The sequence below is a fragment of the Lepisosteus platostomus genome, chromosome 4, assembly GCF_059453375.1.
Source record: "Lepisosteus platostomus isolate fLepPlt1 chromosome 4, fLepPlt1.hap1, whole genome shotgun sequence".
Classification (NCBI taxonomy): Eukaryota; Metazoa; Chordata; class Actinopteri; order Semionotiformes; family Lepisosteidae; genus Lepisosteus; species Lepisosteus platostomus.
The window spans coordinates 8,342,976-8,366,952 of record NC_142614.1 but is presented as its reverse complement, the minus strand read 5'-3'; the positions used below and the strand labels follow the sequence as shown (position 1 = coordinate 8,366,952).

At 49.6% G+C, this 23,977-nt stretch overlaps 3 protein-coding genes across 7 annotated transcripts; 2 read left to right on the top strand and 1 right to left on the bottom strand.

Annotated features, from left to right (window-relative positions):
* Positions 1-1,261: 1,261 nt before the first annotated feature.
* LOC148672411 (uncharacterized) lies at positions 1,262-5,121 on the top strand. The gene is made up of 5 exons (XM_088628140.1): positions 1,262-1,366; positions 1,629-1,718; positions 2,808-3,007; positions 3,674-3,740; positions 4,557-5,121. The coding sequence occupies exons 1-5, from the start codon at positions 1,277-1,279 to the stop codon at positions 4,650-4,652; spliced, it is 543 nt and encodes a 180-aa protein (XP_088484266.1). The 5' UTR covers positions 1,262-1,276; the 3' UTR covers positions 4,653-5,121.
* Positions 5,122-7,973: 2,852 nt separating this feature from the next.
* phf23b (PHD finger protein 23b) lies at positions 7,974-13,023 on the bottom strand. Of its 3 annotated transcripts, none has more exons than XM_088628134.1 (5): positions 12,494-13,023; positions 10,515-11,516; positions 10,024-10,116; positions 8,610-9,192; positions 7,974-8,235 (listed from the first exon to the last, which is right to left on the bottom strand). In XM_088628134.1, the coding sequence occupies exons 2-5, from the start codon at positions 10,671-10,673 to the stop codon at positions 8,033-8,035; spliced, it is 1,038 nt and encodes a 345-aa protein (XP_088484260.1). In that variant the 5' UTR covers positions 10,674-11,516; positions 12,494-13,023; the 3' UTR covers positions 7,974-8,032. The 3 variants fall into 3 exon arrangements, with proteins under 3 accessions (XP_088484260.1, XP_088484261.1, XP_088484262.1); XM_088628135.1 differs by having other exon boundaries at positions 10,560-11,516; XM_088628136.1 differs by having other exon boundaries at positions 11,485-11,516; positions 12,494-13,022.
* Positions 13,024-13,178: 155 nt separating this feature from the next.
* On the top strand, positions 13,179-21,954 carry elp5 (elongator acetyltransferase complex subunit 5). 3 transcript variants are annotated; one of them, XM_088628137.1, is made up of 9 exons: positions 13,179-13,529; positions 13,771-13,986; positions 15,725-15,785; positions 16,126-16,206; positions 16,966-17,183; positions 17,423-17,622; positions 17,910-18,005; positions 18,675-18,775; positions 19,640-21,954. In XM_088628137.1, the coding sequence occupies exons 2-9, from the start codon at positions 13,932-13,934 to the stop codon at positions 19,746-19,748; spliced, it is 921 nt and encodes a 306-aa protein (XP_088484263.1). In that variant the 5' UTR covers positions 13,179-13,529; positions 13,771-13,931; the 3' UTR covers positions 19,749-21,954. The 3 variants fall into 3 exon arrangements, with proteins under 3 accessions (XP_088484263.1, XP_088484264.1, XP_088484265.1); XM_088628138.1 differs by having other exon boundaries at positions 13,179-13,551; XM_088628139.1 differs by lacking the exon at positions 13,179-13,529 and adding an exon at positions 13,579-13,597.
* The last annotated feature ends 2,023 nt before the right edge of the window (positions 21,955-23,977 follow it).

Here is a 23,977-nt window from a genome sequence, read left to right as displayed (position 1 = left end):
CTTCATTCTGGACCAATTAGCTACTAATTACCTAATTTTCTTATGTGCTGTTCCTCAGCCACCCAAACCTTCAAGCTGCCAGCAGTGGCCGAGCAGTCCACTCTTTGGTCAGGTCCTTAAGGAACAAGGGCTCGGCTCAGGCAGGGTCAGCCCTGGCTTTCTCCCTTCCTGCGCCAGGATCTATGAAAGGATCCTGCTCTGGGCCGCTTCTCTTTCCACCTGAACAGAGGAGGCCACGCAGTGAGAGGTGTGAGTGGGGGAAGATATTGGGGTTTAAAATCCTGAAAGTTTATCGACAGAGCCAACACAGTAGATAGCAGTTCACCACTGCTGCGTTGAAGAAAGGATCTGAAGACGCAGACGAACAGGGTGCGTATCTGGGACTGCGAGCTGAAATTTCCAGAGGGTGGAGAATGTTTCGAACCAGCTACCCAACCACATTGTGGAAGCTGGTTCGGTGGTTTCATTTCCAGTAAAGCTCCCAGCGAGCGAAGCCCATTCTGAGCATCTTCCCCGACGGGGACGGCTCAGGGCTGCCGGCGAGCGGGGTCTTCCAGGGGTCAGCGCACTTTTCCTGGAGCTGCCGTGACGTGGGTGTTGGAGGCACGTGACATTAAAAACACACCTGGAAATGTGACAGTTAGATGCAGGACAGACGTAGGAGTCACCTCCTCTTTGCACAAAGGGTGGCAGGTGCCTGGAGCGAACCTACGTTGGGAGGTGGCGGGGGGGTGTTGTGTAAATGCATAGATTGAACCTGCGACACGGGCTGATTGGCCAGCAACACTGGCTTGGCACCGTTGCCCGGTTTCGGTCTCTTCCTCAGTCGTCCTGCACTTTTGCCTTTACAGCATCCTGCTGCCGGCATGACCTCAGCCAGGTCAGCCCCTGAGCCATCCCCCCCCCCCCCAGCTATGGCCGACACTCCCCCTGAAATCTAAGCTTGGCATCCATGAGGATTCCCCGTACAGCCGTCTGATCACGTACCAACCTGCTTCCTTCTTCTGTTTGTGGGAGGAGTCCAGAGCAAGCGGGCCGCCAGAAAACTTGACAAAAAAAAAAGCCCAGGTTTAATGACTTTGACCTGAGGTCAGCGATGGAGGGGCACGGGCTGTAATTATCGTGCCCAAGAGCACAGCCACCCATCCCCGTCCGTCCGTCCGCGCGTGAACACACACACACACACACACACACACACACACGCTCCTAATGAACACAGCGGAGGGGGCTCCCGCTATATAAACACACCCTGCCTCCTGGTGTATAAATTCGCTGCATGGGCGGCACAGAGGGGCACAGCTGTAGAGCGAGCCCCCGGCCTGCCCACGACCGCCAAGCTTCGCCCATCCCGACTGACAAGACCAAGGTAGGGGCTCTCTCCCTCTCCACTCCCCCCTCCCCGCCTCCCGCCTGGATCCTCTGCCGAGCCAGAGAACTGCAATTTCTTTCAGGTTCCAGCACCGTTTGGAAGAGGTTCGTGTCGCCAGTTAACCAGAGAATTACGCTAGTGCCAACCAGCAGGGAATGCGGCCCGGAATCCTGGTGTCTCTGATGGCTCCGAAATGCCACCGCAAAGCATTTTCGGAGCAGCTCTGCACCTGACATCCAGGTGTGCTCCTGTTCCCCAGATGCAGCCCAGATGTCTGCTGCAGATCCTGGTGCTCTGCCTGCTCCTGGAGGAGGTCTCAGCCTTCCTGCTGCCCGACAGCGTCAGACAGGTGAAGGAAATAAAAAAAACAGGTGCTTTTGACTCAGCCGCACCAGGATGGCCGGCCGAATAAAATCAGATGAGCGCGGAGAGACCTCATCGCTCTGCTCTGCCAGAGAGGTGGACGCTTAGTACTGTCTTGTTTCTGTTCCATTGAATAGCATGTGCGTGTTGGTGAGATATTTAGCATTCCTTAAAGAAAAGTGGTTTAGTCTTTGCCACATGCACAGATTTTAAAGGGTATTTAGCTCTTGTGGACTGATTCTGGTTAGGCAGTCAGGTTCCTTGCTTCGGGGTCTGAATTGAAAATACTTGATTGTTTTATGCACTAGACTGTAGGAGACTGTGTATGTGCAGTTATACGGCACTAGACTGTGTATGTGCAGTTATATGGCACTAGACTGCAGGAGACTGTGTATGTGCAGTTATACGGCACTAGACTGTGGGAGACTGTGTATGTGCAGTTATATGGCACAGGACTGTAGGAGACTGTGTATGTGCAGTTATGAGAGGTCTCGTTGGTGACAGGAGTCCCTGCGACCACTTCCCTAGCTCAGGAAGTCTAGCTTTTACTGATCAGTGTGGTCTGCACTTAGCAGCTTGCGGACAATACTTTCAGAAAATATAAAGAAAAAGGTATTGGGATGTTTGGGGAATCTTCTGACTGTCTTTGTGCTACTGCATGACTTCCCCTGGCCAACTGTTTGTGCATATGTGTGGTGTGTGATATATTGTGTGTGTCCATGTGTGTGTGCATGTGTGTGGTGTGTGAGCATAAGCGCGTGCATGAGTGTGTGCATGAGAGCGTGCAAGTGTATGATGTGTGTGCATGCTTGTGTTCCTGCGTGTGGTGTGTGTGATGTGCGTGCATGCTTGTATTCCTGTGTGTGGTGTGTGTGATGTGTGTGCATGCTTGTGTCTGCGTGTGCGTGCTTGTGTCCGTGCGCGTGGTGTGTATTCATGCTCGTGTCTGTGCACGTGGTGTGTGTGCACGCTCGTGTCCATGTCCGTGTGTGTGGTGTGTGTGTGTGCTTGTATCCATGCGTGTGGTGTGTATGCGCGCGTGCACGCTCTGTCCTGACTGTGACTCTTTCCCCAGGACGCGGCATTGCCGGATGCCGATCTCTCCCTCCCGCTGCCTGAGCACCTGGACTCCGAGTTCCTGTGGCCACTGGTGGCAGAGGAGACCGCGAGCGAGGGGGGCATCCGGCGCCAGCGCCCCTCGCCTTTCCGAGCCCCCCTGAAGCGGATCTCCAGCCGGCCGCACAGCTCCTCCCGCAAGAGAAATAAAGGCAAGAGGTGAGTGCGGGGAGGGACCAGCTCCTGTTTCCCCTGCCCGTGCGGAGAGCAGCACACCAGGAGATCTCCCAGCCCAGAGCACGCCAGAACACAGATCCTGGCAGAGTGCAGAAACTGCATGTCAGCAGACAATTCACTCTACGGAAAACCAGGTATTTTCCGATTGAGAAGGCATATGAGTGGGGTTCTCAGTTCCAGCCCTTGAGAGCTCCCAGCATCTCCTGGGTTCTGACCCGGCGGTGCTCTTAGATCTGTACAGGTAGCTGACCCCCTTAAATGAACTGTGGATCTGATTCATTAGACCTCTTCAACTGTTCTCTGCTCTGACATGTGCTGGATGTTTCCTCTGAACCGTTCCATGAAGAGCTGACAGCCTTGCAGAAGCCCGTTTCTTTATTAAAGGTTGAATTAAGCTACAGACGTTACATAAGGTAACACTGGCATTAGGAAGCCCTGATGACCAGCACTAAGGCTGTCCAGTAAACAGACAGAGCAGCTTGTTAGGAGATCTCACACAAACCGCCCACAGGTATGAGGGGCTTCGATTGCAGGGAGAGTGGGGTCCCTGACACCCTATCTGGATACAGAGCAGTTCCCCCGGTCATTGTGAGACCACTAGCCCCAAAAACAGTTCCCATGCTACCCTGCAAACCTCTCTCCCAACAGGAGGCGTGTCTCCACTCCCATCGACTCCATCGGCACCTCTGTGTTCTCCAGCCACAAAAGCCAGAAGGTGAGCAAGGCACAGAGTAAATGTGTAATAATAACAAAATAATAATAATTGTTTAAACTTATAAAGCGCTTTTCTGGACACTCCACCCAAAGCACTTTACAGGTAATGGGGACTCCCTTCCACCACAATCAATGTGTGCCCTCACCAGGATGATGCGATAGCAGCCATAGGGCACACTGTACACTCACACCAGCTATTAGTGGGGAGGACAGCAGAGTAATGAAGCCAGTTCAGAGATGGGGATCATTAGGAGGCCAGGACGCCGGAGTAACACCCCTACTCAAGAAATGTCTCTCTGGATTTTTAAAGACCAGAGAGAGTCAGAACCTCAGTTTTATTTCGCATTTAAAGGACGGTGCCTTTTTACAGAATAGTGTCCTTATCACTATACTGGGGCATTAGGACCCACACAGACGACAGGGTGAGCGCCCCCTGCTGGCCCCACTAACACCTCTTCCAGCAGCAGCCTTATTTTTTCCAGAAGGTCTCCATCCAGGTACTGGCCAGGCTCACACCTGCTGAGCTGCAGTGGGGCTGCCAGCTGGGACTTGCAGGGTGATATGGCTGCTGGTTGAGTAAACGAGTAAGTCCTCAAGCACTTTGCTAAGCAGCCTTGGAGAAACCAGAGGGTAGCCATGCATCAGTACCCACGCCTGCAGTGGCTGGCGGAGCAGGAAGGGCTTCAGGGGTGTGCCAACCTGGGGGTGCTCATGAGGTGGCGGGGGGGGGCAGGAATGAGGGACAGAACCGGACGGTACCATTGCTGCCTGACGCAGGTCATCTTCACATCCTTCTCCCTTCATCCGCCTTCCATAGGACGACCCCGAAGACTACTGGGAGTACTACACAGATGCTGCTGCAGAGGTGGAGGCCCGTGCGTGGGGAGTGGAGGTGTTACCAACACTAAATTAACACCAGGCCAAAAAAAAAATATTCCAAAAGATAACGTCCAACCTGCCTATTGCTGACAAGCACACATAGTGTGTGTGTGTGTGTGCGCGCACCTGACTGTGGGCACGGCTGGTCCCAGTATTGTAGCTTTCCTCGCCAATAACTGCTTCAGTTGCAATTAAGCCTCAGTCTAAACAATGGGATCAATATATTTTAATCCCTAAAAAATAAAGAAAATCTGAATAGCACTGAACCGCTTTCTTTTCACATTTGACATTACAAGAAAAAGCCGGGGTCGCCTGTTGAAGCCAGAAACTGCGGAAGTGAACGACTGATGCGCCCCCTTGCGGTCGTGTATGGAAACACCAGGAGTCATTTCTGTCTGCGGTTTTTTTTTCATGTATCCACAACTTTACAAATATTTACGCAAACTGTAAATAGTTTTTTAATTCTATGCAGTAAGCCATTTATTAAAAGAAATTCTGGTTGACTCCGCTTCTATTCAACGCTGGTATTTTGAGATGATCAGTAGAATTAAACACCTTAAAAAGACCTGGGGACACGTTGATTTTGCAAGGCCTGCGTTCGACTTGTTTTTCACAAACTCATCGGCAGCGATGCTTCAAGACCAGTGGGCGCCGGCGGGGGGGACAGCCCGGGTTCAACTCGCCATTCGTGGCTCCTGGAGTTGAAAGTGCTGGGCAGAGCAGCTGAGTACACAGAGCTCTGCAGTTAGGGGAAGGTTCCATACTATGAATATACAGTTCTCTTTAAGATCAACTTGGCACATCTGGACATGCATGCAATGCTGAATGTTATTAATTTATCCAGATGCTTGAGTCTCTTCCCTGCTTTTTGTTCTCCCTCCTTTGAGTCTTATCTCTCAACACTTTAGCAATGTTAACTTCACTCGCCCTACGCCCTGCTTCGATGCCAACTGTGTTATTAGGTGCGGCTGTCGTTTTTAGATTGTTGTTTGGAGGTGAGGAAAGAAACTGACAAATAAGACCACTGTATGAATGGTTCAGGAGAGGAGATACAGAAAACTACTGGGGGTAGGGAGGGGGGTACCCCACAATCGGGAGTTAGGGGCACTTCCGGAGCAGGTCGAATCAGGAAGCACAGCTCGTGTCTCGACAAAGTGAGCACCTGTGTCTCCACAGGGCTATCGGCTGTACCCTTTCCAAACGCCTTCCAGGCACAAGCAAAACACAAACACACCCAAGAGGTTCGAATAAGATCCCCCAAAAAATTTATTTCTCAAGCAGGATTTCCTAAAGAAAACCACATCCGATGCCAAAAATATAACATCCACTTTGCTTTGTCTTTTACTCTCACATATGTACAACCTCAGGGACAATCTATGTACAGAGGCTGTGGAGGCAGATGCCCTGACTGCCCCCCCTGTATACGCCAAAATTAACAAACACAAAAACCTGCCAACAGCAGCATTAACATTTCTGTACACAAAAAAAAACAACAAAGAATTCCAAACACTTGAAGAAATAAAGGAGGGGATGGTCAAGGGCTACTTGGCATTGCACTCCTGTCCGACAGTCCCAGCAGCAGAGCTCCTTATCCGCTGGGAAGAGACCTCTTGCAATGGAATCGAGACAAAAAGAAAAAAAAAAACAATTCTGCGCAATGGCGAAACTAAAGAAAAACAGTTTTTTTTTCCTCAACCCTGCTGGAATCTTTAACCTCCTCTCCTTGCCTTCTGTAAGATGCTGAACAGCCTCGCAGTGTCATAGTGAAGGGGGGCCAAGGCACGGACAGAGAGACCGGACACACTCAGGAGCTGGGACACGGGTGGGAGCAGGAGACCTAAACCAAAAAAACAAACCGGGGGGCCTGCCAGAGGACGCTGGCCGGTGAGGGAGTCAGGAGGGCGGGAGGTCGTTAAGTGCTTTCAGACGGTGGACGCCAAGCTCTGCAAAATCTGACGAGCCGGACTGAAGCAGCTCTGCCGTGGAACAACCTCGCTCTCGGAGGAGGGCAGCTCCGAAAAGACCCCACCCCACCACAGACCTGTATCCGCTCTCGTTTTACTGAGCAGCCTGCCTTTCCGAACTCCTTTTTGCTTCTCAATTTGAACTCAAGGCAAAGCTCCACCCCTTGGGGGTCAACCGTTTTTTGCGTCCTTCTCATTGACAATGGTGGTGGGAGGGGCTGTTTCAGAAAGAGATACAGCCTGCGAGATGTATTTTCTATTCAGAAATCATAGCTGCCTCCAGTTCCAGCTTACTGCCCCTTTTCAAACAACAGTGGATCTGTGGCTTCTTCACAGGTGTGCTGGGACACAGGCTGAGGAAACGTCCCTCCCAGCCCCGTCAAAAGACTCCCTTCACGGTTGCACCGGCAGGACAATTCTTCCCAAACCCGGGAGCACAAAATCTCCGTTGATTGTCGACAGCTCCAAAAAAACAAAAACAAAATCAGGGAAAACATGAAGTGCAAAATGGGCAGAGGAATTCCGAAGCCAACATAACTTCGGGATCAGGACACCTGAGAACTTGCATCTTGAAGTTACAACAACACAGCCCTTTTTCCAGTTCAGATTTACACGCATGTAAAACAGCTGTGACCTTCAGCCCTGGCAACCTGACCTCCAACACTTGCTGCTTTTTCCCTTTCCAGTCCAGAGTAACAGATGGGGCCTGGTTTGTTTGGGGAAGCAGCTCCAGGCAGCCGAGCCCCTCACTCTGCAAAGGAGCTTGACTTGCCAGCATCCCCACCCCACCTTACAAACCCCCCTACCTGCCTTACTACCAGGCTTCCTGTCTCCCCCCCGCCCCGATCTCACCCCACTCCTCACCGCATCTACCCCCAATCATTCCACGTTCCCAGCTGCACCTGGGAGCCACAAGGAGAATTCAGCTTGCTCCCCTTAGGTACCCTGAACCCCAAAGACCGAGAGACAGGACAAAGGCAGAGTATAAGGAAATCAACAGAAAAGCTTATATAAGGTTCCTTTTATCAAGTATTTCTGAAACAAAAGTGGCGTGGGACACAGTGCAACTCTACCTGCACTTATCGCCATTATGTACTTACAGCGCACCTCAGAACAGGCACTCTCAGTGTGGCTATGTGTATCAAACACCAAGTTAAAATTTCCCCCGATTAAGTGACTTGAAGCATGTTGCACACAGAGATAGTGAACACGTTGCAATCCTTAGTAAAGAGATCTCTTTTGCAGTTAAGGGGCTCCTTGCCACCTGGGCCCACCCCCAGCACTGCCACTGAGGCAGCCTGGCACACAGAGAGGGCAGTCTGGAGAAGAGGAGAGGCGGAGGGCATTGACCGATGGCTTCTTCGTCCTTGTGTGCAAGTGTGGGTAGGGACGGGGGACGCAGGAGGGTGGGACGCGGGAGGGTGGGACGCGGGAGGGTGGGCCCTCATCTTCAGGGGTCTTTCTTGTGCCCCGAGCGCCGGTCCTGCCGAGAGTCCCTGCACTTGTGGCAGTAAAAGATGTCGGGCACATTGGATTTCTTAATCTTGGCGCAGGACAAGTGCACCCAGACGCCGCACTGGTTGCACTCGATCATGGGACGTCCTGCGAAGGGCTTGCCGCAGTAGCAGGTGATCAGGTGCCACGAGTCGTCCCCTGGGAGGAGACAAGACACAAGGTTAGGAAATCAAACCTTTTCTGAGAAATCCTAACACTGTGGCCTCAGAGAACTGCCTACATACTGTACTTTATCCAGCTCCTAATTAAGGCAAGTAAGTGTAGATCAGGCACTTCCAATTATTTGCCTACACTGTATAAAAATCACCCAAGCCAACTCTTTCCCACCCCAATTCCTGCAGTATTTGGACAATACTACGACATGGTGTGGGGATCTGGTGTGCCGAAGCCATTATGATGCACAACCTGGACTTGGATCAAGATCACTTCTAGAATTCAGGAGTCGGTTGGTCACATTAACGTAGTCGGCGCTTATGATTACGGCACGAAGTCGTCACACTTTCTTAACTCACCTGATTCCACCATGATGTCTTCATCCGCGATCCAAGTCTCGCCCTCACTGGAGCTGAGCTCCGCCTCCCGGGTTGACTCCCCACCAAGCATTTCCACCAGCCCCTCCCCTCCACTCTGATTGGCCTTCCTGGGCTCCGTCGGCTCCTCCGCGGGACTGTGCCCCTCCTCCTGGGCGGGGCCAGTCTCAGAGTCCGTTTCGCTGTGGGCGGAGCTGCTCTTGAGCTTCTTCAGGCCCTTGGTGGGCTTGGGGTTTTTGCTGCGCTTGATGCGTGCACGCTTCTCCTCCCTCCCGCCCAGGGACAACTTTTTCAGCTTCTTGTCTTTCTTGCGCTCCGCCTTGGGGCCTGCGCTGCGCTGGCCCTCGAACAGGGAGTCCTTCAGCCTCATCTTGTCCAGCAGGGTGCTGTCCGAGTGCAGCCGCCGCAGGCTCTTGCCCTTGGAGGCACGGGCCTTCCTCACGAAGGTCTGGATAGTGTGCAAGTCGGAGGTGGCGTGCGGCCAGCCCTCCACGCCCACCCCTTCCCCTGAAACACCAGAGCTGCTGTTGGGGGAGCTGGAGGAGGCTGGAGACCATGAGGGCTCCTGGAAAACAAGCAAGGAGGGAGTCTGCAGTTTAAAAGAGCACCACACTGACTGCTGGGACTAATTGCGTTAGCAATTGTAAAGAATGCTGCACCGAGGCAAAACACATTAAACGCGTATTGTTGCCAACGAAAAAACAGGAAGGGCAACTTAAAAAACCTTATACACAAGAAATGCACAGAACACAGCTTGAGTCTTGTAAGAAGCTACAGGATATAAGACAAAGCACATGAAAAAAAAGGTACCTTGTGAACAAAAGACGACAAGCATAAACAACAAGTAAGGTCCAACACTGCCAAGAGGCTGAAGAGTGATCAGACCAGATCTTCCTCTCTTTCCCACAACAGCTCATAGCTAAACTCACCAGTTTTCAAAACTAGTCACTTCTAACAGTGCCTGCAATGAAGAATGTGGGGGGAAAGTTATCCGTGTTGCAATTTCCGCTGAAGCCAATCAGTGGGGCTAGGTGCACCGCAGCAGTGGGCATCGCCGGTCGGTTTTACTCTCCTCAGACCTCAAGGAAATCTGTGCAAAACCTCCGACTGCTGGAGTTATTGGTTCCCATGGTAAAGCGCATGGGAAACAACCCCAGGGGGCAGCAGAATGAGCCAGAGAGAACACAAACGCACAGACACCAGCGTAGCAGCTATGGTACAGAAGCTGTCCTGGAGGATCACGTTCATCCAGAACAGCTTCTGTACCAAAGCTGCACCATTGGAGCAGGACACCTCACCCACTGCTGCCTGTGTACAGAGAGTCCTCCTGTCTCCTCTACCCCAGAGCCCTGTCACCCTGCTTCTCAGGAAAACCCAGCCCAAAACGCATGCTCACCTCTTTGGTGGAAGGGATGTAGCCGGCGTAGGCTAAGACAAAGCTGCAGAACTTATTGAAGTCTTCTACTGTCCTCTTCCTCCTCTCTGGGGGCTGAAAGACAGATCACATCAGCACAGGGCCAGGCTGCTGAACACATATTCAGGAGGATTAGGACAACAGGCCTTGTGAATCAAAAGTCTCTAAACCTCTTTTTTTTTGTATCCACTGGGATAAACCAGCTATTCCTGGTTATCCCAAACAGATCAGCTCGTTATGCTTTTTTTTGGTAAATATTTCTGGAAACAGAGCTGCACTTCCCTGGCTGTTGGGAATAGCAGGCTTACAAATAACCACTGGGCATGCTTCTCCATCTGAAACACTCCCTTGTGCCACCACGGCAAGCACGATTGCTCGTAAGCAGTCTTATCTCTCACGGGCACGAAGACTGAGCTAGCAAAACTGCCAGCCACAACATGGAGAAGAGAAACCAGTTACTGGATTGTAGTTACTGGATGGGCCCGCGTCCACTCGATCCGGCGACGACGGTACCGGACCTCCAGATCCGTCCAGGCCACCCCTCCCAGGCTCTCCTGCACCCCGATCCCGGTGAGAGCACGCTCCGGGTACAACGGCTTCATCGTCGTCACCCTCTCTCTCTGGAGCGGCATCTTCTATTTTCGCCGCCGCCAGCAGCCAAAGCCTTCTCCACTCCGGACCACGCACCGGAGTCGGGCCGCGCTCTCTCCTTACAATTCAAGCGGGTTTGAAGGTAAAAGCCCCCCCCCCCAATCCACAGCAGGTGCTGGCTATTTCCAGCCCGTGAGCCGATTCCCAATTCATCTGCAGAACAGACGCGTCCGGTTTGGCGGCTTCCCTCCATGCAATCGGTACCGGAACCGGACACGGGACGCAATGCACGTTACAGAGCGTTTGCAAGGGATTCCGTTCCTAAGGTTACACGGGCAATCGCCACACAAACGACACATCATGCAGAGGTCGTCCTTGCGGATGACGTTCAGTTCTTGAAAGCAGCTTCCCCCGGCCCAGCCTAGAACCCGTCACACTCGGTGCAGACGCCGAGAGACGACTGCCGTGACAGCGTTATAGCAGATCTCAGCGAGCCCAGGCGCACTTCACAGCGTCACCGGCCTCAGTTCATCCGGGCTGTAGCCGGCACCCACCCACCCGGCTAGATAACGAGCGCTCTGGGGTGGACCGCGGTCACGACTCGGAAAACCCCACGATGGAACCCCGTCGGCTCAGTTCGCCCTCCTCAGAACTACTGACTTATCCCGTCCGATCACACAGCGCCCCCCCTTCCCAAAGCAAGGCGGAAAAGCAGACGGGAGTCCCCGACACAGAGAGAAACCGCCTCGCCGTCAGTCTCCACTCAGAAGCAGCCGGAGCCGCATGCGTCATGTGACTCCCAACTCGCCAAAGATAAACACTCCATTATTATTATCTGCCGCTGCTACTCACCAGAGGCTCCGATTTGCATTTCAGGAGGGTATCTGTAAGAAAAGGAAAAAAAAGTTTAGTTTTTCCCCCCTTTTTTAAAAAAAAATGAAACACTTGATCGATCGACGCGACAAAGGGTTCCTCCACTCAGCCACGTTTCTGCCCCTGATCCGCAGCCCAGCTCCCGGGAGGTGACGGTGCGCCTCGGCCCCCGGTGTGCTGCGATCGTTTTAAGACTGGAGATCAGAAATGTACCGAATGTGAAGTTTCTCCACCTAAAACCCCGCCACCCGACGTCTGCAGCCCCCGAGCGGAGAGCTGGGACGCTTTCTGCTCACACGCCTGCCTGCCATTCCTGCGCCGGGCTCAGGGCGGCAAGCTCGCATCCGACGGGGCCCGATGAGCTTTTGTGGGGCTTTCGGCGGCGGTATCGGAGCCCAATTTCGGGGGGACCTTTTCCTCTCGCCCCGGGTCCCAGCAACCGGAGCCCCCCCAACCAACCAACCCACACACCACCTCCCCTCACGAAACATCACCCTCCTGCGAGGGCGAATCGAGACCGTGCCCGGGCGCAAGACGAGACGGATCCGGGCAGAAGGCAAGCGAGGGAAGAGAAGCGGAGAAACTGATTTAATTTTTATTTTTAGTTGTTTTTTTTTTTGGACTCGGCTCAGCCAGAACACGATCACCCCTCCTGTCTCGGGGGGGGGGAAACACCAGACGGCACTTTCCACCCCCCTGTCGTGTCAGCTTGTGACAATGAGAGAAGAATCAGGCTGCGGCTCAACCCGTCTACAAACTCCCCTCGTCAAAGGCCACCATCATAATTAAAGATCGTCGGTGCCGTGCGTGTCTGGCGGGGCTCGGATTCAATTATTCTTCGCCCTACGCCACTCGAAACAACTGCCTATCGCGAAAACAGACAAAGCGCCCGCAGACCGGCTCGGCTTGCGCCACGACTGTCTTTCCGCACTCGGGTTTTTAGAAGCCATCCGTACTGGGTCTGGGTCTAATAATGAAGTCACGGTACCTTGATGCTCGGCCATAATTTCGAGCATTGTCGCCTGAGGCCTCGCTCCACACCGGGCTGCGGGGAGACTCACTCCCGGCTCTCAGGAGCCTCAGCCCCGGCCCGGGGACGAAAAGGCTGCCGCTGGAGGCGTTTAAAAACCGCCCTTTTCAAAAAAAAAAATCCTTCCGAGACTCACAGCGCTTTCGAAGCAGGCAATCCACCTTCGTGCGCCCCCCTCCACACTTTAAAAATCCGGATCCCCCCCGACTGTCCCTTCCGAAGAACCGCTATCCCAAATAAAGAGAAAAAAAATGTTTCTTCGTCACAACGCTGTCGAAAATCTTCCCTGCCCGAGCCAACTTCAAATAAGTCCCTTCGCAAAGAACTGTCAGCGGCCGTTAAAGTTCCAATCTGGCTGAAACTCAGTTGATATTTTCTGGGGGGGAGGGAAGATAACCTTTTTGTTTTCGAACATATGAAAGTTCCCAAATTTTGTCTCCGTGTCGTCTTCAGCGCGCCTCACTCCAACACCACCATTAACTCACTGTCAACTGACTCCACGGCGACCTCTTGCGGTTGCTGCGGGAGCTGCCGTAGAGCGCCTTTAATTCTGGGAGATGTAGTCCAATCGCGGCAGTTAGTGCTCTGCGAGGCGCCTGACGGGAACGCAAAAGAAAATACATTCTCCATCTACACCGCTGGGAACGTCACCTTTTGAGGGGCATCCTGGGAGATGACGTTCTATTGGTTACACCGAGGCATTGACAAGCATTAGAAAAGAAACAACAAGAAACTACATCTCCCATTTTAGCAAACGGAAGCTTTTTTTAATTGTGCTGTTTAATTTGGAAAGTATTTTTGAACAACTACAAAGCTACTTATTCTAAAGATTTATGTTACTCTTGTTGTCTTTCTTCTGGCTAAAAGCGGAGTGGAATCTGGGGAGTATAATCACCAGGCTTGTCATTCCGTTTGGAGAATGATGTGAAATGAATACACTCTACCTCGTTACTTGAGCTGAAGGCAGACTATAACTTGCTGCTTCTGTACGATAGTGAGTATTGAATACTCAGGGTGTGAGTAACTTTATACGTTATCGTGAAAGTCAAAACTCATCTGCGTGTACGTTCATCTTTTTTACAAACTTGAAAAATGACTGATTTTATAACAAAGATAGAACATTAAATTTTAAGTTATCGTATAGTTATTTTCAAACTTCCTTTCTTCAGATGCGCCTTGGGACCAAAATGCATGACAGAATGACAATACTGTACTTCTCACTGTTTCTATCATAGTCTGTACAGGCCCTCGATCCTCGGCGTAGAGTGGAGAGCCGATCCGGCGCTAAAGCGCGAAGAGACCGCATGGTGGAGAGGCCAAGCCTCGTTGTGTGCTGCGGGGTTACCGAGGGAGTCTGGCTTTTGTATCGGCAGACTGTTCCCCCGTAAACTCGGTTATGTTGCTTGAAATAATCGATGGAACGGAAGGGGGAGGACTTGTCGTCATTAAAGGTAAATAAAAACAGAAGAGATAGGAATAGGGGAAGTATGTTGTTTTTTTTAAACTCGCTAGCGAACAGCTCCATTGAATATAGAGAGTCGGGCCCCACCGGCGCGTTTACACCAACAACCTCCGTGGTTATCGTTTTCCTCAAATTACGTCCTCTAGCAAAAGAAAGAAATACAGTGTAACAGTATTTTGAAATTAATGTAGAAATGGTAAATTGACCACAGAACCAGTCAATCCACAGTGCAGCGCACACCAGCTCGATGACTTTCCCATTGTTCGAGTTATTTCTTCTTTTCATTATATGGCAATCGGATCATTTTTTGTTATAACCCTTCTTGCTGGCGTTATATAAAACTGAATTATTAGTCTCCACGAATACCCGTACCCTAGATTACATTAACAGGGAGTCATATGAGGTCTATAGTTCTCCTTCTGGGTAGTTTTATAGCTCTCATTAATTCATCTGTGTTTTAACGACTTGGTGGACTTGTAAGTTATTGGTCAATTAAGCAAGTTATTTGCTCAGTTAAGGGAACTGGTTCCAAATGAACACTAAATTACTTATAACAAATAACCTGTTTCTTCGATTAAATTTAAATAAATTTAGAAATGGAGGGTTTAGCACAGGGGTCTCAGACATAATACCTGGAGTAGATCTTTTTTTTTGCCCACCATCTTTGGGTTTTTGTTCAATCCCTGATCTCACTTACGTAATTGGCCAAATTATTTAATTAGCTGCATAACTGAGATATGTCTAAAAAGGACCCAAATTAATTTATAAGTAACTGTAGCTAAAAATGAATGGAATGTCTTTTGTGAGCAGTAGTTAAATAGCTGAAGAAAAATCCTTGTTTGTTTATTAACTAGTCAGGTTGGAACTAAATGCAGAAGAGACCAGGACATCCAGGATTTGAATTTGAGACGCCTGGGTTACATATAAAACATACTGGACTGGGGCTCCTCAGAACTCAGGCTTGGATACCTCTGGTCAAAACACAGAGTTTAACAGGCCTGTCCCAGGTGGAATGATTATTACAAGGACATGGATTGCACGGATGTCTTTTTTGGAAACTGTATGTGTTCTCCACCTATTGCATTTTAATTGCATTCTAAGCAATCCTTGTAAGTTACTTCCCCACCAGGACTCGTTTGTACAAAGTTTCATCATTCTATGTTCATGTGATCTTCTGCTAGAATTGCACTATGAGGTGTTATTACAGTTGCGCAATCGTCACTGGGTGATTGTAACAACATTTGTGCCATAATCCAGTAAGTTAACAGAGATCACTGAGGTGAATTATGCATCCAGAACTACTACTGCAGAGTTAGTGATGCAGAGGACTTTGGTTTGACATTTCCTTCCCTGACGGACAAGGGGGTTCAGTGACTTGCTAAGGTGGACACAAAAACAGGGTTTCGGGGGCAGATTTGGGGTACTCTTAGCTGGGAGCTCTGCCTTAACAACTGGACCACCTAGTCTTCTTCTGAATACAGTATCGCAGTAATTACAGTGTTCTGCTAACTGTGTAGCTATTATTGGATTTTTAATTCGGACTGACTCTTCCCCTGCCTCACCAGATCTGAGTTTAATAGCAAAAACACACGGTGATATGACTAGATGACTTTGGATTGCAGTTTCCACTCTGGGTCTGGGCTGATTAATCCTGCTTACCTGAGTCAATATAATTCCCTGTTTGTTATTCTTCTTCCTTTCCTACCCTCCTTCTTGTTTTGCCCCAGACTCTGTGAACTGCCCCGGCCGACGCCTTCTGAAGAGCTGCGTCAATGCTGCACTGAGACGGTGAGATAGCCTGTCCGCTGGCATCTTCTTTGTGCCAAGTGGGGGAAGAAAAAGGATTAAATAGTCATTTTTTTATCATACACCCACCTTATTTGGAGGCACAACATTGTTTTTTAAGTTTCTGGTCTGTAGCACCCTCTCCAGCACCTGCAGGGGAGAGAATGTTGATTACTCAGAGTGAAGGATCTGGACGGATTGTGTTCTTCCCACGTTCAGTCCCAGAAGTTTGCAGGTTTTGATCCGATTGGCTACTTGAAATTCCCTCCCAGTCTCTGGCTGAGGGACTTTAGAGAACTAGGACCCATTGAAGACAATGTGTCTGATGTCGGCTGTGTTTCAGGAAGGAGTCTGTCCATGTTCTGGGGTTTGATGTCTCCGAGGAGGAGCTGCGGGCTGGGCTGGATGGTGAAGCAGCCAAAAGGTGGGAGAGAATTAAGTCCTGTACTTCATTCCCTGTTGATCCCATCAAACATCCCCGTCTGAAGGTGGCATCACTTGGTTTTGCCGCAGACTTGACCCTGCGAAATAAAATTATGATCTCCACTGAAAATGTTCCCTTTACCTGTCTGTGTCAGTCGTTTCTATTATTATTCTTTAGTTAACATTTATTTAAGGGTGGGGCAGGCAGCCCTGGTCATGGGGGGTAGCTGCACGTTTTCATTCCAGCTCGGCTCTTAAACATCTCCATCAGCTCATTATTTTCTTAATGAGACCAATTTAGCAACTTCTCCCATGTCATCAGCTGGCAGAGCTTTGCAGATGTGGCAGCCCTTCAGGTCCAAGATTAGGGGCACCTGACCTAAAATGACCTACATTAGAAGATTTTTTAAGAAACACAATAGTTAAGAGGCAATCTCCTACATGTTTAAACTGAAAAAACAAATGAGCAGTTGTGTGGGTTCCCAGATGTTGAATGCGGAGTCCCTGGGGTAGGGTATTGCAAGAAAGGAAGCAAGCTTAACAAGAGGTATAAGCCAGATCATTTTTGTGTTTGAAAAATAGCCATTTGGGTCTAAGAGCAAAACCTTTGGCCAAATAGTGCTTTATTTGAGCTCTTGAGTCCATGCAATGGCTGACTATGAAATTGCCCTTTAGCTTTCGAGATCTGACCAGGTCGATCTTCAGGATGGCCTGTCTCAGCTTCCTGAATTCCTGTTCTCTGTCTTTCCTTTCCCGGCAGTCTGGTGTTCCACAACGGATACACGGACCCCCTCTGCTGGACCGGGATGGGGACGGGCCAGCTCACGGCACTCCACTTCTCTGCCCAGGAAATCCGGGCGCAGATCAGCCAGTCCAGGGGGCCCGAGCCGGTGACGCTGGCTGTGGATTCGCTGTCCTGGGTACTGCGGCACAACCCCACGGCCTCCGTCTGCCAGTCACTGCAGGAGCTGAGGAGAGGTCAGGACCCAACAGGGGTAGTGAGGGATCAGCAACACTTTGGGGTGGGGCATCTGGAATGCTGGCTCGGAGAACAGGCTGATCTCTATAGTATACACATCACTCAGGTGGAACCATGACTGCCTACTGCTAGAATTCCCCGAGCAGAACAGCATCATGCTCGGCCATTATTATGTCATTACAACATCTTCTCTTGTCTGTCTGCTTTGGCTTCTGATCCGTTGTCTGTGTGTCCACAGATGGGCTGCTGAAACGTATCCTGGTCCTCCTGCACTCTGACCTTCACCAGCATGGGATGGTGGATAGCGTGTGCCACCTGGCCAGCACAGTCGTCACGGTTACGCCCTTCTCCGGGTTGGGGGGCGTGGTCGGGGAGGCAGCGCCGCAGGGCATCGCCATGACGACACAGCGCATCAAATCGGGGAAAGTGTTGCAAGAGGTGAGGGGACCCAGCATGCTGGGTTTGGAAGGCTCGCTGGCATGCACTTGCCACCTGAGACAACTGTTTTAAAAAAACAGCTGTAGTTTCATATATCATTATAATGGTTTTGTGCAGATTTCTCATTTCTTGTGTGTTGACGGCTATGGACAAATAGTCAAGCAGAAACCATTTGATTGGTGTCTTGTTCTATTCTGTAGCACTTAAAACATTGAACCTGACATGTAGGTTTTATTCAGTGTGTATGTGTTATGAAGTGTTCTGTACTGTGTTTTTCTGCTGGCCAGGAGGAATGTTTCAGTGTAGGAGAGGATCTCTCAGTGCAAGTGTACGGCAGACCCAGCCAGCCAGGCCTGACAGAGCCAGAGCCAGAGGATTCTCAGGTACACACAGCCCTCACGCGTCAGTGTTAGATTCCTCAGCTTAATGTACATTACACATTGAAACAGAACCTGCTATTCCCCATCACTTACACTCCCCCTGAATTCACCAGCACACACACACTGTCACACCTGACTGTACTGTAGACACTGCTAGAGCCACTGTTGTCCCTCTCCTCTCACACTCCCCCTGAATTCACCAGCACACACACACTGACACACCTGACTGTACTGTAGACACTGCTAGAGCCACTGCTGTCCCTCTCCTCTCACACTCCCCCTGAATTCACCAGCACACACACACTGTCACACCTGACTGTACTGTAGGCACTGCTAGAGCCACTGCTGTCCCTCTCCTCTCAGACTCCCCCTGAATTCACCAGCGCACACACACACACTGACACACCTGACTGTACTGTAGACACTGCTAGAGCCATTGCTGTCTCTCTCCTCTCACACTCCCCCTGAATTCACCAGCACACACACACACTGTCACACCTGACTGTACTGTAGACACTGCTAGAGCCACTGCTGTCCCTCTCCTCTCACACTCCCCCTGAATTCACCAGCACACACACACACACTGACACACCTGTATTGCAGATGCTGCTCTCCCTCTCCTTTTCTCAACGCTACATTTCCTAACACTGCTTGTTTGTCTCGGCTCCGCAGGCTGACCCGGCCGCCAACCTCACATTCAACCTCCGACTATCAGAGCACGAGCGCCAGGCGAAGGACAACCTGGCCCTGCCTTTCGCCTTCAGCCAGGAGAAGTAAGACTACACCTGCCTCTCCCAGGATCCTTCCAGCATTTACTTGCTCTCTGCCTTCAAAACGTGAAAGTGAAATGTCACCTACAATCTTATATTGAGCGCTTGCTCATCCTACCCAGCAGTGGTAGAGATTTCCAGTGGATTAACAGGTGACAGGTGGTAACTATGTGTTACAGCAGTGCCACCTAGAGGGTGATTTAAGCCAATGGCAGTCTGAAAGGGGGTGGCGCGGTTGTAATAATAATAAAAATAATAATAATAATAATTAATTATTTATAGCACTTTTCTGGACACTCCAGTTAGAGCGCTGTACAGGTAATGGGGACTCCCCACCGCCACCAGTATGCAGCTCCACCTGGATGATGCGACAGCAGCCTTAGTGCACCAGTACTCTCCCCACACATCAGCTCTCAGTGGGGAGGAGAGCAGAGTAATGAAGCCAACTCGTAGATGGGGATGATTAGGAGGCCATGATTGATAAGGGTAAATGGGAAATTTTGGCCAGGACGCCAGGGTTACACCGCTACTCTTTTCGAGAAACACCTTGGGATTCTTAATGACCACAGAGAGTCAGGACCTTGGTTTTACGTCTCACCCGAAGGACGGCGCCTGTTTACAGTATAGTGTCCCCATCACTATACTGGGGCATAAGGACCCACATAGACTGCAGGGTGAGCACCCCCTGCTGGCCCCACTAACACCTCTTCCAGCAGCAACCTTAGTTTTTCCAGGAGGTCTCCCCTCCAGGTACTGACCAGGCTCACACCTGCGGAGCTTCAGTGGGCTGCCAGTTGTGAGTTGCAGAGTGATATGGCTGCTGGCAATCACCGTCACTGTGTCTCTCGCTCTCTCTCTCTCTCACAGGAAGTCGGCGTTGCTGCGGCCCCGTGCCGGCGGCGGGCAGATTCTGTATGAGCCTGACGCTGCCGATGATTTCGACCAGGAGGACCCGGATGACGACTTGGATGTCTGACTTGGAGGAGCCACCTGACTCGAGTAGCACCTGGGAAGGGAGTCTGTCTGAGGAGTTGTGTCCTTTACTGCTCCTGTCCTGCTCCTCTCCTGAGAAGTCTGCGGTGACATGCCAAGAACGGTCAAGAAAATATTTAACTTGATCTGATTAACTGTGGGACGACCCTGTTACTGCAGGGTGAAAGGTGCTGTTTCAACATATCTGGGCCAAAACGTTGTAGACATGTCATATCCTGAATCTGCTTAATTATAATCACGCCGGATTTTTTCCGGAATGGCCATTTCTGCTCGCAAGTGGAAAAAGAGAGGATTCTGCACTGGTCATGCTGACAGCACGTCTTTGGAGAACAATAGTCAACAAGAAGCCCACCTTCCTGCGAAGAGAAACACAAAATCTCACCTCCGCATCTCTTTATTGATCTTGATCTTTATTAGATTCTTGAGTTTTCTATCATTTTAAAGGGAGCTGCTCGCTTCCTTTGTTTCACAGAACACTGTTCTAACTAATCCGGAGGTCAGTGAGAGTGTTCAGGCAACGCGCCTGCGGTCTTTACCGTTCACATGATTGTTCCTGGTTGCTGCCAGCTTTCCTAATGCTGCAGCTTCTGCTGGGTACAGCAGAGGAGCCCTCCCCCCCCCAGCCAACCACCAGCAGGCTGTAAAACATCCACAACACTGTGCATCTGCCACACCTGTAGTAGGTAAAATTCTTTATATCAATGCCTGCTGCACCCTTTTCCCAGCCCAGCTCCAGAGGGAGATGGACCTGGCAGTTCAAGTCGCCATGGACTCGGTATTGACATTGTTGAAAGCCAGCGCTGCTGTTGAAATGTTCTTTACCTGCATGTTTCCATCCATTGAAGTTTTGTGCCCAGTGGTCTCTGGTCACAAACGTTTGTCCCATTTAATCAAGCAGTGCCCCTGTTTCTCTAATTGCTCTGCTCCTGGTAACAAGATTTTTATCATTTCCATGTTTGCAGTGAGACCACAAGTAATGTTTTTGTCGTTTTGTTACAAGCTGTGTCAATTAAGGAATGAAAGATGCTGACAACCCTATCCTTATCAGTTTTAGTGCTGATTTAAGTGTGGTTGTAAGCTCCCCACGTGTTCTGGGCTGGAGGGCGGTTGAAAATGCAGAATTTACAGCAGCAGTACCTTCCTGCCATTGGAATAGAGACCAGACCTTATGACCTAAGTGGAGTCTGCTAGTTCTGCAGGCTGTCATGCAATTTTATAAACACATGACCATTTCCAGAGGTGTGTGTGATCTAGATGTTGCCTAAAGGGAACTGGATAAAAATAAATAATTTTTTGTTAAGTGTTGTGTTTTGTAATATCCTCTGTTGAATTATGGTGCAGTAAGTGTTTTTTCTTCTTATGTATCTGGTATGGCGTGTCTTCGGATGATATGGTGGCCCTGGGTGCAACAGGTGGTGCTGCATTCTGTGGGTGGTAGTGTGCACGTTTTGCCACCAGGTGGGGTAATTACAATAAGATTAAAAGCAGCAGCAAAGAGTGCTGGGTCATTGTGGACACCAGTCCTCTTCTGGGACCACTTCCTGCCTGCCTGTTGCCCATTAAGTGTTTGTATCCCTAAATACACTGGACACCTGTGTGTCCCTACAGGCTGTTTCTCTCCACACTGGAGGACTGTGTGTCCCTACAGGCTGTTTCTCTCCACACTGGACGACTGTGTCCCTACAGCCTGTTTCTCTCCACACTGGACACCTGTGTCCCTACAGCCTGTTTCTCTCTGTACACTGGACACCTGTGTGTCCCTACAGCCTTTTTCTCTCCACACTGGACACCTTTGTGTCCCTACAGCCTTTTTCTCTCCACACTGGACACCTTTGTGTCCCTACAGCCTGTTTCTCTCAGTACACTGGACACCTGTGTGTCCCTACAGCCTTTTTCTCTCCACACTGGACACCTGTGTGTCCCTACAGCCTGTTTATCTACATGCTGTGGCCTACAGCTGTTGTTACCTGTGTTGTGCTGTGTGATGGCAGCCATTGAAGAATAACAGTACACAACTGTGAGTCTCATCCCAAGTGTATTGGGGTTACCGTCGTAGAAGACTGGGGTACAGTTGCTCCGTTCAAATATGGAAAGTGGGCAAAATGTTGATGGCCATTGTACAGTCACTGATAAGGAATGTGGCAAGGAAGAAATAAAAAAACAACTGGATGACCCCATCTAATTTACAACAGTTCTTTGTGTTTCTGTGTTAGAATTTAAGACCAAGCCATCACACTGAACATGTACTGTTCTTGTGGGTATTGTTCTTTCCAGTGTTAAAAGTGTTTCCACTAAAACGATCTACTTCTGTGTCTGAGGGTCTCTTTATATAATTAAATTCCTATTCACGGATACTTGGCTCATGCTAGCTATGATTTCTACATTTTCGACTTGATCTTATTTTTCTAACTTGAGCTCTGCTGCAGGGGGCTTATATGTTTCAGCCTGGTCCTCACCGTCAATGACAATTTCTTCTCAATTGACACATCTACTTAAATAAGGGTAAAAATAAAACACAAAATGAAGTAAGAAAATCTTCTAAAGCATTTCTTAGTGAATAACAGACACTTTATACCTTTATACATATAAAGCCTGCACATCTTATCTTTATATAGTACCTTTTATCCCCAATGACCTCAGATGGTTTCATTAATGAAAGTTTAAGTTAATTATGTGAAATATAAAATGGAATAAACCCTGTACTGGGTTTTGATATCTGTCCATCCATGTTCTAACTACTCCCTCCAATTCAGGGTCATGGTGGAGCTGGAGCCTATCCTGACAAACTGGCTTATGGTATATCAAAGTACAGTAAGTACAACCTATATAGATTTCAGTAGTATACATTAAAAGCAATGAGTATTTTGTGTTGTAGGAGTATTTATTTTGTAGTTAGGTCAAGAAGCATTCAATCTGTGCTTTTCTATTGACTTGATTTGCCAATGCCCTTTTCCGGAGCAGTGTAGTGAGGTTATGTCACTGTGGAATTCACCTTTTTTTATTTTCTATTGTTCCTGGAGACGTGTGCACATTCATAAAGCAATATCCCTTTCACAGACAGTGTTGAGGAAAGTGACTTTTTTTAAAAAACCCGCCATTACACACATGCTAAGTGCGTAAGAGATGATTTTTAAAAGTTATTGTTCCTTAACTAAATCATTTTTTAAAAATCAGCTATAATTCATTTATGTTCCTTAAATTCGTTTTGATTTTATGTTTGCCTAAAGATTTAATAGTAAGGGGTTACTTTCACCAGATACTGATTATAGGTGTTTTGTCAAAATTTCCTCCATGTTTCTTGCTCTTAAGAATTTTTATTTCTAGATAGGGCCACATACCAATGAAAGTGAATAAATACACATATCACCCTGCAGCTTATAACCAGCAGCCCCACTGAAGCTCAGCAGGTGTGAGCCTGGCCAGTACCTGGAGGGAGACTCCTGGGAAAAACTAAGGCTGCTGCTGGGAGAGGTGTTAGTGGGGCCAGTAGGAGGCGCTCACCCTGCAGTCTGTGTGGGTCTTAATGCCCCAATATTGTGAGGGGACACTATACTGCCAAAAAGGTACGGTCCTTCAGTTAAGACTTACAACCGAGGTCCTGACTCTCTGTGGTCATTAAAAATCCCAGGGTGTTTCTCGAAAAGAGTAGGGGTGTTACCCCGGTGTCCTGCCCAAATTCCCCCTGGCCTTTACCAATCATGGCCTCCTAATAATCCCCCCCTCTGAACTGGCTTCATCACTCTGTTCTCTTCCCCACTGAGAGCTGGTGTGTGGGGAGAGTACTGGTGCACTATGGCTGCTGTCACATCATCCAGGTGGGGCTGCACACTGGTGGGGGTGGAGGGGATCCCCCTTACCTGTAAAGCACTTTGAGTGGAGTGTCCAGAAAAGCAGTATATAAGTGTAGGGGGTATTATTATTATTATTGTTGTTTTCTGTGGAAGTTGAGTATGAGTTAAGCTTTTTTAATTTTATTATGAGTATGAAGCTTTCAGAAAAATCAGTAACTTGAAGACACGGGATTTCTGGAAAGCGCTGAATGAATAGTGCTGAGGCCTACATCCCTCGTTATGTCGGTTAGTGAGAGCGTGTCTCTTCCTTTAGAAGAAAGTGGTTTCTATTTTTGAGCAAGACTTGCGCGCGCTGTCTGGAACTGAAAGCGCGTCCCCGATTGCCATGGGGCGTGCGCAGGCGCGTCTGTGGAGCGCAGAT